This window comes from Sphaerodactylus townsendi, linkage group LG02 (assembly GCF_021028975.2).
Source record: "Sphaerodactylus townsendi isolate TG3544 linkage group LG02, MPM_Stown_v2.3, whole genome shotgun sequence".
Lineage (NCBI taxonomy): Eukaryota > Metazoa > Chordata > Lepidosauria > Squamata > Sphaerodactylidae > Sphaerodactylus > Sphaerodactylus townsendi.
This window is the reverse complement of record NC_059426.1, coordinates 30821994-30836806: the sequence shown is the minus strand read 5'-3', so window position 1 is coordinate 30836806 and position 14813 is coordinate 30821994. Positions and strand designations below refer to the sequence as shown.

At 46.8% G+C, this 14813-nt stretch overlaps 2 protein-coding genes across 3 annotated transcripts in view; both read right to left on the bottom strand.

Annotated features, from left to right (window-relative positions):
* FASTKD1 (FAST kinase domains 1) overlaps window positions 1-2624 on the bottom strand; it is a 31258-nt gene extending 28634 nt beyond the window's left edge. Inside the window, exon 1 of one of the 2 annotated variants that reach the window (XM_048485098.1) lies at window positions 2455-2624. The gene's annotated coding sequence lies outside the window, so the exon portion shown is untranslated. Of the gene's footprint in view, window positions 1-1616; window positions 1844-2454 lie in introns of those variants that run through there. The other variant, XM_048485099.1, reaches the window with a different exon arrangement.
* Window positions 2625-5347: 2723 nt separating this feature from the next.
* Window positions 5348-10805, bottom strand: LOC125426607 (annexin A2-like). Its single transcript, XM_048485101.1, is given in 7 exon segments — window positions 5348-5442; window positions 5548-5627; window positions 6038-6128; window positions 7800-7913; window positions 8758-8852; window positions 10189-10293; window positions 10681-10805. Coding segments are annotated over 7 exon segments (594 nt in total). The 5' UTR covers window positions 10778-10805; the 3' UTR covers window positions 5348-5430.
* Between the last annotated feature and the right edge of the window lie 4008 nt (window positions 10806-14813).

Here is a 14813-nt window from a genome sequence, read left to right as displayed (position 1 = left end):
TAATTTTCTTCTATCTGATGGGATAGGAAGACTGTGATCTGACCTGGATAGCCCAAGCTGGCCTGCTATCATTAGATCTTGGAAGCTAAGAAGGGTCAGCCCTGGACAACAGTTGGATGGGAGACCACCAAGTAACACCAGAGCCATTACAAAGAAGCAGGCCATGGCAAAACACCTCTGAATGTTCCTTGCATAGGAAAATTGCTCTGTGGAAGCGCCTGTGTATATTCCTCCTCCCCGTGATCAGCGACATTCGTTTTGGAACATAGATGATCAAGCGCAGTGGGTGTGCATGCAGGCACTTCCTCTGTGCAGACCAGTCAGTGATTGTGGGATGGGGCTGGCATGCTCCTTCCTGCTCTGCCTCCCGAAACAGTAAGTGAACATGCCAACACATCTGCACAGGGCAACTCTTCTTGGTCTGCTACTGCAGTCAGTGTTGGTGGTGGAAAGTGCCCTCAAGTCACAGCGGACTCATGGGGTTTTCAAGGCAAAAAGCATCCAGAGATGGTTTGCCATTGTCTGCCTCTGTGTGACAATCCTAGATTTCCTTGGTCGTCTCCCATCCACGTACTAACCAGGGCCAACAGTACTTAAAGGCTTTGGAGATCTGATGAGATTGGGCTAGCCTGGCGCTGGGACTCTGTAGTCAACAGGGTCTGCAGATAGACAACGTGACCCTACTAATGCTTTCATAAGAGTAAGCTCCGCTAAGTAGACCTTTCTGGGATTGCTTTTATACTCACCTAGTAGGCCTCTGACACAATGCAATTTTCTCATGCATACGTGTCTTCAACATAGAGGGCACATAATTCAGTTTGGGAAAAACTTTCCTGAGTGTCAAGGATTGAGCAGATGAACTAGGGTCACTAAGCTTTACTCCCGTGATAAAACCTCGGACATGGGTGAAGAGAAACATAAAAGATTCAAGTGGGATAGGCTGTTCCATCCTGCTTAAAAACACATTTGCATCTCAAATACTCTGCTGTACTCTTAGCAGCCAGGATCTGGCTCAACGTCTTCTGTCCCTGGTTTCCTAAATACAGTCATTACTAGTAATAAGGCAAATTACTATTTCTAAGCCCGAAACAGATAATTAGTAATTATCTGAATAACTGGAAGATAAATAACCTTATTTTACTATGGATGTGCAGTTTATAAAGTTAATCTCTCCCCCCACCCCCCCACCCACCCCCACCCCAAAAATATTTACAGGTTAGATGCTGTGACTCTCTTCCCACCAAGTCTTCATTCAATAAAGAAAGGTTCTCTTTATTTAAAAAAAAATCATTGCCCATAGAGAAAGAAGGGCGATAGAGCTTTATGAAGTTATGAATGGGCAGAAAGAGTGGATAGAGAACTTTTCCTTTCTCTCCTGAGAGTACCCAGTGAAGTGAATGGGAAGTATACTCAGGAAGGAAAAAAGCAAATACTCCTTTAATCAGTGAGTGGTTAAAATGTGAATTCACTGCCAACGGAAGTAGTTATGACCACAAGCACAGATGGCTTTAGGGGATTAGACAGATTCATGCAGGTCAAGTCCATTGTGTCTAGGGCAATTAAACAGAACTTTTCTGTTCAGAGGCAACATTGGGGAAAGGCCTCAGTCTACATACCTTTATTGTTATCCCTCCATAATAAGTAGTTGGTCATGATTAACTGGTCTGATCCAGCAGGGCTCTTCTGATGATCCAGATTAACTGAAGGAAGTCATAGGATCCATACCCATAAGGAGCAGCAGTGGCGTAGTGGCTAAGAGCTCTGATCTGGAGGAACCGGGTTTGATTCCCAGCTCTGCCACTTGAGTTGTGGAGGCTTATCTGGGGAATTCAGATTAGCCTGTGCACTCCAACACACGCCGGCTGGATGACCTTAGGCTAGTCACAGCTTTTCGGAGCTCTCTCAGCCCCACCCACCTCACAGGGTGTTTGTTGTGAGGGGGAAGGGAAAGGAGTTTGTAAGCCCCTTTGAGTCTCCTATAGGAGAGAAAGGGGGGATATAAATCCAAACTCTTCTTCTTTTAGTATCATTTTATCTTCCCGCGAAGAGCATTCCCATAACTGTTCTAAGGGAAGCTCGCTAGAAAGAGAACACATCTCAATAGCCAGCTCTGACATCAAGCAGACCTCGTTGCTACCTTACTTTAAAAAAACCTCAAGGTTGTGAAATGCTACTCTTAAGCTACAAAAAGAATGGGGAGGCTTCCTTGGAAAAGCGTCCCCGCTAGCAACCACGTGGAGGCACGTTCATTAAGCCGGCAGGCCCTTTAATACGGCTTCTCCACAGTTATGAAGGTCAATTCTTGCACGAACTCCACATTAACAACACAAATCCTTTCCTCTTTAGAGTTTGAGACGTATCAGGCTGCCTCTTTTGCTGTGGTCATGTCGGACGGAGATTGACTCTTGCAAACCACCAGGTCACGCTACTTTCCAGCAAGTGAACTCTACTCACCCCTGGATTGCCGGGTTCCTCCTTGGATCTACACATCTGCTCAAGCCCCGAGAAAGGGATGCATAAAATATTGCAGGCATCTAACAACCCCGTCCTGCTTTATACACTCCCGAGTCCTAACTGCTTTCCTCATCGTAAAAGGGCCATAAAAATAAAGTACTCGATCGGGCTTCCGCCTTACCGAGCGGATACTACATTTCCCAGTATGCACAACCCCACCACCTCGTTGCCTATTGGGAAGTGTAGTTTTTATGTGGTGAGACGTTTCTGCATTGAGTGTTTGGGAATGAGTTGCGTTTGGTAGATCTCCACTGTGTAGTGTAATTTATTTAAATAAGTACAGTTCTTGCTTGGGGCATCTCTGCACCGTGGAATTTGCAGTCTCTGATCCTACGTATGTTGACATCCAGCCTATTAGAGGCAGTGAGGATTGATCTTAAATGAATAGGAATGTGATTGAAGTTTTATATTATTATTATATTACTTAGGCCATTCTGTCTCTGCAGAAATTTTTAGAGGACTAGAACTGTGCGGAATAGCATCTCATCCAACAAGAATTCCCAAAACCGTTCAGAGGTTTGTTTAAATGGTTTGTTTTGCAACACTCGTCTCTCTTACAACTAGCCCACATTACAGCTAAATGTATTAAAATGGCAATTCTTTAATAACTTCTGCCGGTGAAGTAAAATGTTCTACTCCAGAGTGAACCCTGAACGGTCTGTAGGCTAATCGCAGTGTAGGTGGGTATTCATGGTATCCCTAGAAGTACGCTAATAGCATCCTGCATTTGATAAAGAGGTGCTTAGGTGAGGTGGAAAATTTGCAGGCAATGCTGATTTGTAATGCTAGAAAGATTGCACAGACTTCAAGTTCACTAGCCTCCTTTTTCATGACCTAAAATTCAAAATAAAGTTTGCACTATGTAGTAGAAAAAACTGACTTATGGCAATGTATTGTCGAAGGCTTTCACGGCCACATTCAACTGGCTGTGGTGGGTTTTCCAGGCTGTGTGGCTGTGGTCTGGTGGATCTTTTCCTAACGTTTCGCCTGCATCTGTGACTGGCATCTTCAGAGGTGTATCACAGAGTGTTCAGTGTAACAGACTTCCCTCTGTGATAAACCTCTGAAGATGCCAGCCACAGATGCAGAGCAGGCGTCCATCCTGGAAAAAATCACAACCAGACTCCAAGGCCACATGACTTATGACAGTCCAGCCCAGTAAGACACAGCTTCATGCAGCTGCTTTGCCAGACACACTGGATACCCCATGTATGTAGTATCTCTGAGATGCCCCACATAACCCTTAGACAACACCCTAAGTCATTCAGAGACACACTTTAGAGCCGGGTTATTTAATACATTTTTAAATCCCCTGTCCTTCAAAGGTGGCATACATTTAGTACAATGATCACTTACAGATACTGATACTTTTGTTGGCATAGTACAATAAAAGTGTGACACAATATAAAAGTACAAAAATCGCCTAAAAATAAGAAATGATGAGTATCACTGTATGATATTAAATGCTCCTCTTCTCTTATAACCTGCCCCAAGTGGTTGTCTTCCACTAGAATTTTCTCCTGACATTTCGCCTACATCTGTGGCTGGCATCTTCAGGTAATCAAAGACTAATTCAGATTTAAATGTTATATTTATACGTCAGACCACTGTTTATTCACTATATGGCTGTAGCAGTGTGGCTCACACTTATGCCTAAGGTGACTTCCTTTACAGAGAACAGTCTTTTTTAGAAGAAGAGTTTGGAGTCCCAAGGTGACTTACAAACTCCTTCCCTTCCCCTCCTCACAACAGACACCTTGTGAGGTGGGGCTGAGAGAGTTCTGAGAGAACTGTGACTAACCCAAGGTCACCCAGCAGGCTTCACATGGCAGACTGGGGAATCAAACCCAATCCTCCAGGTAAGGGTCCGCCCCTCATGTGGGGGAGTTGGGAATCAAACCCTGTTCTCCAGATTAGAGTCCATCACTCTTAAATTTTTAACTACTACACCACACTTGAGATTTTTTGTTTGTGACCACTGTGGCTGTGGAATTGGAAACTAGATTCCTGTGTAATCCTAGGATACCCACAGCTACCTGTAGCTGGACAAAGAGCTGCTCAAACTAACAAGACTACGTGGAGTGTATGAAAGATGGTGATCTAAAAGAAGGCACAATGAGCATCGACAGTTAGCACCTGGGTAGGGAACAGAGCTGGGCTTGTGGCGAGTTAAACAAAACAAGAGTCTAGTCAGTGGTACCTGACATTCATTTCAGCCTAAGACTTTCTGAGCCAGAGCTCCTTTCTTCCGGTGCACTGAAGTGGAAATGCATCAGGTAGATGCTTCCGTGTTCACAAAAGAAAGCGAGATCTACTTCTAGTTAAATAAATACATGTCAACATCAAGCTTTTCCATGCCATGGTGCATGATAGGTGTCGCGCAAGGCCACTGGCTAACCTGACCTTTCTGAACCTAAGTGTTAACCATTCTCCCATGCCATTTGCCCAACCCCATTCCTCCTTCCCCCAGAAGTTTCTATTCATCCCATACAGAGAAAGACACCAGGAAATCTCTGGCAACTTGTCCTCCAGCAAGGCAAATGGCAGCTCTGGAAAAGAGGAATTGTAGGAAATAGCACTGAGGGGAGGGAAATATGGATTTGAGGGAAATATGGCTTTGCTTGCAGTGGTCAGAGAAACACTCTGAGCAAAATTCGAAGCGTGAAGCATGACATTATATCTGCAGACTGGGTTTTGTCCTTGAGGAATGAGGGGAGATTTTGGGTGGGGTTTGCTTGCAGTGGTCAGAGAAACACAAAGCGTAGGACACAGTTCCTTTCATTCAGCCACCTTCTTAATCCCGAGGAAAACCAACGTGAAGCAGTTCTTTTTCTTTCTGCATTTTCTGGCCATTGAAGTCTTTGCTTGTCACGGACGGGCCATGAGGCTGAGATGTGGAACTTTGTGGAGATGTCTTCAAAAATGACCCTTCAAAAAGGAAAACAAAAGTCAGCTTTTAAGCAGAAGGAGAATGTCTCCCACAAACGTACCAGGTCCAAGGAAACATTTGGTCCTGGAAATTCGGACCCTCACCTTGGCCAGCGCGACCATCAGCTTGCGGAAATCACCAGATGTGTCCGAAATGATGTCCTTTTCCAAATTGGTCTTGTACACTGAAAAACAGATGAGAGTATTAATCAGATTAAACTAACAGTGAACTGTTGGAATATTCTGTTAAAAATACTGAAACTCAAGAGTTTCACTATTCTCTTTGTTTCTGAAACCAAGTGCATTGGAGTGCTTTGATTGTGTGTTCCTGCATGGCTGGGGGTGGGACTTGATGGCCCTTGGGGTCTCTTCCAACTTTATGGTTCTACGAAACAAAGAAGTCTTCACTCACTGGTGGGAGACAGTGACAGAAGGAAGCACGAATCTCCCTGCAGAGGGAGTTCCAAAGTTTTGATGCCACAACCAAGAAGGCCCTTTCTGGGTTTGGAATAACTGGAAACTTAAGCCAGCATATCAGACTGGAGGAACAAAATGCAGGCAATTCCCCCTTTTTTGGTTGACCCCACCAACTTACTCTCTTTGTCGACTTTGTTAATCGCACTGAGTTCCAAGTTGGTCCGTGAACAGATGATCTTGATCAGCGAGTCTTCGTCCGTCCCCAGACCCTGAAAAGAAGCACAAAAACACATATAAAAGCTTACTTCTGGGAGCAGGTTCGCCAGTTCTGAGTCCAAAGGTCTTGGGTTGAAAATGTCAGTCCACGGTTTCAGTTGAAAGAAACAGTAATTTCTTCCCTCCCAGCCCACAAAGCAACAATAGGAGAGTGTTTCCACGCTTTGACCTCTTGATTCTAGGGGGGAGGGGTTAATCTAATGCTGGAAGATGCATAATCTGCAATTATGGAACCCTCAACATGAGAAGGGAATCCACATCACGAGGGGAGGGGGGGAATCCACTTCCCTTCATGGTAAATATATCCTTATGAACAACAGCAAAGTTTTTTATTTCATTTGGCCATCACTGGGTCACTGGATGGTTCCATAAAAGTCAACTGGGGGTCATCCAAAGCCTGGCTATCTGGATTTCACCTTCAGTTGGACTGAAAATTAATTATTTTCCCCTCAGCGCCGAGTCCAGTGTACGCATACATTGTATCTGGAAAGTGTTTTAGCAAAGGAAGCTATAACGCTGGGCAGTCCCTTTAAAAAGAAAAAAACTAAACTGATTATCTCTGCAAACCCTGAAGGACCAAACCACACTTTGCACAACAGGCAAAAACTCAGATTTCATTTGTCTCGAACTAGCGAGAGGCGTTCAAGGGGCCCAATGCTATAAAATAGATCTTAATCAGCGGGTTCCTGTCTGAGATGCAAACGTAAAAACTTAATTCAGAAGTGCAACTTTGAACTAACATTGAATTAACTGAGTGTACAGTGCAAATCTACTATGAGGCTGTTAATACAATAAGAAAGTGACAAACGTGTCAGGTGTTAATTAAACTCTTTGGGAACTCAGGTGACCGTCCTGAGCCCAGTTCTGTTGGAAAAGGATTCCTCTTTGAGCGGAAGCTGAGCAAATTATGGTCCGTTCCAGCCGGCATCGGCAACACGTTAGCTTTGAGTAGGAAAACGAGTAGGACATTTTTAGGAAATATCCCATCATTAAGACAATCCATTTTATGGGTCTCTTGTTTTTATACATTATCATAATTATTAATAATAACGATGATTAATAATAATGCTTAAAACAATAGTAACAGTGCAAATGTTTGATGAAGAACTAAGGACAGTTATTTCACCAAAGATTCCACATAATTTCCTGGCTTTAGCACCACAAACAAAGGATATTTTTGCCTTGATAATGTGTAGGCGCCAAAGAAAGGATGTAAAGGAACAAAGGTACAATAGTGAACAGAAAAGGGATGAAAAAATATTGGTGCCAGAGGTGGTTTATAGATGAGCCATTTTTGCGTTCTTTCATTCCGTCACAACTATGCTGGCAAGAGGGCAGCATTGGATTTAAAAAAAACCCAACCTCAGTACTAGCAAGAACTTCACTTTGGCTATCAGGCTACTGGGAGGAGAGTGAACTAAGTCAGAGGAACCCCAAAAGCTAAGCATATGAGAACAAACATATGCAAACAATTTTTCCACCCTGTGGATTGCCACAGGAGCTCTGGATGAGTCAGAAGGTAATCAGTCGCACAAGTTTAGGGTGTTCCCAGAGCAGATTTCTGCATCAAAGCAGAATTCTGGTGCCTGCAGAATCTGAATGGGAAAATAAATAACAAAAGGGAACCGGTATCGCGTCCAGCCAATGGTCCTGCCCTCCATTACCTTCATGGCGGCTTTCAATTCGCTGGCATCGTACTGGGCAGGCATCTTCAAGAGGGAGAGCATAACCGTCTCCAGGTTTCCAGGCAGACCGGATTTCAGAGCTGCAGGTAGAGCCTTCGGAAAGGGGAAGGAGATCAGCACGTCAAGGTTCAGACCTGACTGTGCCCCACCAGCAATGTAAGCTATTTTGAAGGTTATAATCTCCCCTTAAAAATGTAAAAATCAACCATGTTCCATTTCTAAAAATTAGATAGTTTGCTATTTCCCAAGTCACAACCAAAGAAGAAGGAGGAGGAGGAGGAGGGGGGGTTGGATTTATCCCTCCCCCTTTCCCTCCTGTAGAGGCTCAAAGGGGCTTACAATCTCCTTTCCTTCCCCCCCCCCCCCGACAAACACCCTGTGAGGTGGGTGGGGCCAAGAGAGCTCCAAAGAACTGTGACTAGCCCAAGGTCACCCAGCTGCCGTGTGTTGGAGAGCACAGGCTAATCTAGTTCCTCATATAAACCACCACAGCTCAAGTGGCAGAGCGGGGAATCAGACCTGGTTCTCCAGATTAGAGTGCACCTCCTCTCAACCTCTACACCACTGCTGAAGGCAATCCAATTGGCATGTTAAAAGTTAGCACAAGAGAATCTGCGCATTCTTAGTGCCACAATCAGTTTTGTACACAGCCAATTATCTTTAAGAGCAAACGATAGGGCGGTCTCATCTTATTCTTGAGGACAAGACTGCGTTAGGTCCTGACCCATAAGGTGGTTTCCTGTGTTAATAGCATCCGTCCAGCGGGGAGTATTTTCCTTCGGATGTCTTAGTCTCAAGCATAAATGTGCAGGCTGAACTAGGATTAATGGTCCTCCCGGTCTGTAACCTGCAAATGCTGCCAGCCGCAAGACCCAACAGGAATGTTTGCACCATGGCACAGATATCGCCAGAAAAGGCTTTGAGACTCCGACCGTACCTTCTTGTTCCTTCTCTGGAAAGCAAACGCGACGTCCTGCCATTGTTAGTTGCTGCGGTTTGTCAAGATGTCGACAATGGTTGGCTGGTCCACGCCTGCAACAAGCAAGGGGGTTCAGTGGATCTTTCACCCAAACGCCTCCTGCATTCAGAGTGTCACAGCTGCAAACCCCAGAAAGACGAGCCAATGTTTTTATTTTTTTAAAGGCACTTTAAGCCTCAAAGGTTGGAATAAGGAAGTAATTCCAACAACAAGTAAAGACATAGTCTAAGTACTTCTATAAGCTCCCGACTCTTTCCCAAAATAGCAACATTCAGCATTTAAGATGCATCTAATCCATTATGAAAATCTGGCCTTTATATACAAATAGTGTCATAAATAAAGGCTGCCAACAGACACGTTGCCATGCCTTCTCAAAGTCAAAGAGCCATCTTTTCTACTGACAGCCAGCCTGGTGGAGTGGTTAAGAGCAGGTGCTCTCTAATCTGGAGAACCGGGTTTGATTCCCTGCTCTGCCACTTGAAGTGTGGAGGCTTATCTGGGGAACTAGATTAGCTTCTGTACTCCAGCACATACAGTTGGATGACCTTGGGCTAGTCCCAGTTCTTCGGAGCTCTCTCAGCCCCACCCACCTCACAGCATATTTGTTGTGCAGGGGGGAAGGGGAAGGAGATTTTAAGCCCCTTTGAGTCTCTTTACAGGAGAGAAAGGGGGGATGTAAATCCAACTCTTCTTCTTCTAAACTACTCAGACATCTATTCTCTTAAACAGTGACCTATACCTATCAAGTATAAACACTTCCCCTTCCCTTCTTTCCATCTCTTCCCTCTTACCTGACGAGTCAGAATGACTAACTCAGTTTGTGGGATTTGCAACATTCCACCCTCTGACAGATGCATTTATTTTGCAAACCTACAACTTCCCCATTTTTTGGTGCGCAAGACAACATGCACTGGGATCTAACTTCAATGCAAGCGAGAAAGCTGTATGGAGTGATCCTTTGATAGCTTTAGAAATAAGCAATGTTGAGACATTCATGAAGATTCTGCTGCCTTACGCTTCAGTGGCCTCTACACAATACTCAAAAGAAAAGATGGCTCTTTCACATTACCAATATTTAAGGACCTTTCCATTGGGAGCAATTACTTATTACCTATGGGTACATAAAGCCCACATTTTCTGGTTAAAAAAGTAGCTTATATGTATTTTCAGCCAAAATGGCATTGTTTTGGTCATCTACAAGATATGTCCAGAAACCTCCTAGCCATTCAACAGTGGTAAGAATTCATGTCAAAAAGCTCGCAGCTGTGTGTATTATACTGACCCCAGAAGAAAACCCCTGTTAGCTTTTTTTTCCATTCTCTCAGCCTTTGAGTTCCTAGGGAAGAGCACCTGTTCAACGCATGGACATACAGGAACACCATCACTTACCCCATTCTGTGTAGACGGGGCCCGGACAAAGCCAGATCTTCTTCTGTTTGCTGGGAATCTCTCTGGAACGGGTCTCAGCTGCAGAAGCCTCCTTTCCTTTTCCTCCTGGAAAGCACGAGGCCAGGATGAAAGTGGCTACAAATAGTCGCGAAACGTCCCCCTGAGCCTCCGTCCGGAGTCTCCCGGAGAGGAGCGGCAGCGGCAGCCAGCCAGTCTTCCTCCCGTCCTCCTCCTCCTCCTCCTCCTCCTGCGGAATGAGCCAAGGGGCGGACAAGATCAGCCCCATGCACGCCTCCCTTTCCCGGGACCGGAACTGCCCCCACCCAGCAGCTGCCACCTCCTCCCGCCCCCCAGCAAGCGACGGGCCCACCGCCCCGCAGGACCTCCGAGCGCTCCTCCACTGTCCGCCCCTCCCCGTCCACCAGAGGGAGGGAGGGAGGGCGGCCAGAGTCCCCCCAGCGACGACGACGACGGACGACGAACCTCCAGCACCAGCAGCAGCAGCAGCTCCTGCAGAAGGGCCCCCCTCCTCCTCGTTCTTCTCCCCGCCGGCCGCTTCGGCCTTTACGCCCGGCGGCCAATGAAGCATGAGGAGAAGGAGGAAGGGCGACGGTCCAATCGCCGTGCTCTGTCAGGCGAAAGGTGCGGCCATTGGCCAGGACGCGACGGGGCGGGGCTTCCGTCCGCGGGATGCCCTCCGGCAGCAGGCCCCTCCCCCCAAGAACAGGGCTGCTGCTTGTGGGGCTGGAGTTTGGGACGACACCCCCCCCACCCCCGACAGATTCCCCTCTGAAGCACGCTGCTTTGCACCCCCAAACTTCCGTTACACCTGCCCTGGCTGGGGACCCCATTCCCTCGTCCTGATCCACCACAGTGATCGAGAGAGCCGACCCCTTCCCCGCCCCGCCCCCCCCCCCAACCATAGCACCCTGAGCCTGCTATCATTCGAAGGCCCGTTGCCGTTATACCGATCGCTATAACGATCGTTATAGTGATCGCTATAACGATCGTTATAGTGATCGGTATACCGATCGCTATAACGATCGTTGTACCGTTCGCTATAGCGATCGTTATAACGGCAACGGACGTTTTAATGATGGCTGGGGTGGGGGACGGGAAACGGGTCTTTGTGGAGGTCTTTGCTTCAGCAGGAAGTCCTGACCATGCACGGGGGGGGGGGGGGCTTGACTGTCTTATTTCAGAGCCCCTCCAAGCCCAGATTTCTTTCCTGTCAGGGTTTGTGGGGGTCGCGAGGGGTAATTTACAACCACCTTTAACCCAGCCCATTGGAATACTTGTCTTTTATTATTTTGCGGAATGTTTGGACTGTTATTTTATTCATTTTAAATTCCTAATGGAACTGCAGAACGGCGGGGGGGAGGGCGATTCTCTGTCACGCTGTCGGTCTTTGGCTGGGGCAGTTTGCATCACGGAGCGGTGGGGAAAAGGCTACAGGAGGCGGGGTGATTCTGCGAAACACTTCCGGTCTATGTGGCACAGGGGACCATGTTAGGCCTTACATTTCTGGGTACCTTGTGGTGGAGGGAAGACTACAGAACGGGGGAATAATTCTGGGTGCGCTTCCGGTATTGGAGGCATGCGGGACCTCATTAGCGGAAAGACTACAAAACGGAGCCAATGATTCAGGAGAATACTTCCGGCTCATGTAGTATTCGCTGTGACACTTCAAATCGGGGCGAGGGAATGCTGCCATCGAGCGGCCAAATCCATAATGTTCCTTTGAGGCCAGCCCGATGGCGAAAGTGCAGCCGTTTATAGAGATGCGCCCACAACCTGATATTCCGGTGTTTAGCGGCGGGACTACAGAAGAGGGGCAAGCGTTCCATGTGACATTTCTTGTGGCATGTGACATTTCTTGTCCTGGGGCTGGGAGACCTCATCGGTTGCGTCACTTCCGGGCTTTGATAGCGGAGAAAGACATTGGGGCAGAGGTTCTAAATTCCTGCGGTTGCGGACATACCGTGATTGCGGGCACCCCGATATTTCTGGTTCTCAAGCGACCGTGCGGGGCAGCCGGCAGTTCCCCCCCCCCCCACCCCGCTGCTTTATTTCCCCCTTTCCTTCAGCTGGACATTTTGGGTTGTTCCTGTCTGGCTTGAGTCCCAACAGCAGAGCGGCTCCTTGGGAGCTCGGGGAGGGAGGGAGGGGGGGGGGGTGGTCCAGAGGAATGATGTGAAAAATAGACGAGGAAGTGAGAAGCTGCTGGGATTTGCAAGTGTCTGCCAGACAATCCAGCTACTAAAGGGTTAACTGCCTATATGTAAACAAGAGGTTGAGGTCACTATTCATGACCGATGCCGTGGTTTAACCATTGGTCACCATTGCCTGCCTGCTGAGAAGCGCACACAAGTCAGGTTACAAAGTTACCTGACTTTTCTTCGTTGTGGGTTTTCCCGGGCTGGCCACACAGCCCGGAAAACCTACAACACCCAGTTGAATCTGGCCACGAAAGCTTTTGAGGATACATTACCTGACTTTCTTTGTTACAGATCAGAACAAGAGATGATCTCATGGTCAGACAGAATTAGACAAGATGTAGTATTAACTGTGCATTTGCTAGTCTAGCATTTCTTGTTTTTCCCCCATGTAACCTCCTCTTCCTCCTTTTGCTTGAAGTAAAGTATATTTTGGAAACAAAAAAAAAAACGCTCAGCATCCCTGTGTACCTATTTTTACTTCGCTACTTAAGAATCTCTTTGAATATCCAACAGAAACACAGCACCAGGAGAAACTGACAAGGCAGGGAATGAACGTAGCAAAAAGATCTCTCTTGCACAAAGAGACTTCCTGAGCTCCAGAACAATTTCTCTCAAAGTAAAAATTCCACTTTATTTGTACTTTTGACAGGTACGTAATACACAGAAGCAGAATAATTCACAGCACAGGTTCGCTTCTCTCCCTCTCTCTCTGGAATGTTAACTTCTCCAGCCTCGTTACTGCTGCTTAGATTAGCTACTTGAGTTAAAAGCCGCACAGAGCCGAGTTAGGGGACTACACGAAAGCAACCTACAGTATTGAGCCTTGAAAATACAGAGGCTCATTCCGCACATGCAGAATAATGCACTTTCCAACTGCTTAGGTTGCTCTTTCCAGTGCTTTCGAAATGGCGGAATGGCAAAATCCACTACAAGCTATTTGAAAGTGGTTTGGCAGCATTGGCTGCGTGTCTTGAGGAAGGGGCCAGCGACAGAAAGAGGTTAGTCGTGATCGATGGGGCTAGAGTGGCAGGAGGAGAAAGGGAAGAAAACACAGATCTGGAGCAGGGCAGGGTCTTCTCCATCGCAGTTTTTCCAGTCATCTCCTCATGAAGAGGTTCAGGAGGCCAAGGTAAGCCTTTGTGTCTTGCTGCATAGGCAGAAACAGACCAGAAACTATCGATGAACCTTCCTGCACATCTTGAAAAGAACCTCAAAATGGTGCAGAATTAAAGCGCTGAATTGAACTGCATGGGGGGGTTTGACCCCCAAACCGGTGAAAACCTTCTTTATGGTGTGGTGTGGTCATCATTAGAATTATGAACAGTGCACCTGCAAGGCTGATTTTTAGGGTCAAGTGCAACATTTTGGCCCAGGTTAGCCTGATCTCATCCAAACTTAGAACCTAAGCAGAATTGGCCCTGGTTGGTGCTTGGATGGGAGATTGCCGAGGAAGTCCAGGGTTACGATGCAGAGGCAAGCAGTGAGCCCCTTCCGACCCCACACTCACCTGGATGAAGTAATAGAGGGACCTTCCATATTTCCTCTTGAACTCACTCTTAATTTTCAGCATATCGATTTCGCTGCGAGAAATCATCATCCTGATCAGCATCTTGTCCCTGGTTCCTTTGCCCTGAAAAAAAAAATCGGTTTGTCACATTTATCGGTGGTAACATTTGCACAATCTTCAGGACTTTGAAAAAAGCTGACGTCTGCTGACAAAGTATGAACGCAGAGGGGAACTGTTATTAGTCTGCAGTAAAACAGCTGGATTCAATCCAACCTGCAATACAATGCACTCAACCACACCTTTGCATAGCAAGTTCCACCCAAACACTTATTGATTGGTTCCCCACCCGGGGACATAGACAATATGTAGCCTACTAAACATTCCCTTCTCACTGGACAGTGCATAACAGACTTCCCTCTGGGATGCACCTCTGAAGATGCCAGCCACAGATGCAGGCGAAACGTTAGGAACCAGATCTACCAGAGCACAGCCACACCGCCCAGAAAACCCACCCCAACCAGCTGGATTCGAGTCCAGTGTAGAACCATGTAGATTTTTGTGGTATGAGCATCTGAGAGTCAAAACTCCCTTCATCAGATGTAAGGGAATTCTGACTCTTGAACTTTTATACCCCCAAATCGTATTGGTCTCCAAGGTCCCACTGAACTCAAATCTAGCGCATAATTGATGCGGTAATCTTTCATTGATGAACGGTTGGACTTTAGTTTTGCTGGGCCCGCATTAATAAGCTCCCTAATGAAATCAGGGCCCTGCAGGATATAAATCAATTCTGCAGGGCTGGCAAGACGGAGCTATTCCATCAGGCGTTTCCATCAAGCCGGCCGGGCGACGTTCCCATCGTGGTTGGCCTCCCGTGGGCAAGAGTGGCACCTTTTTTA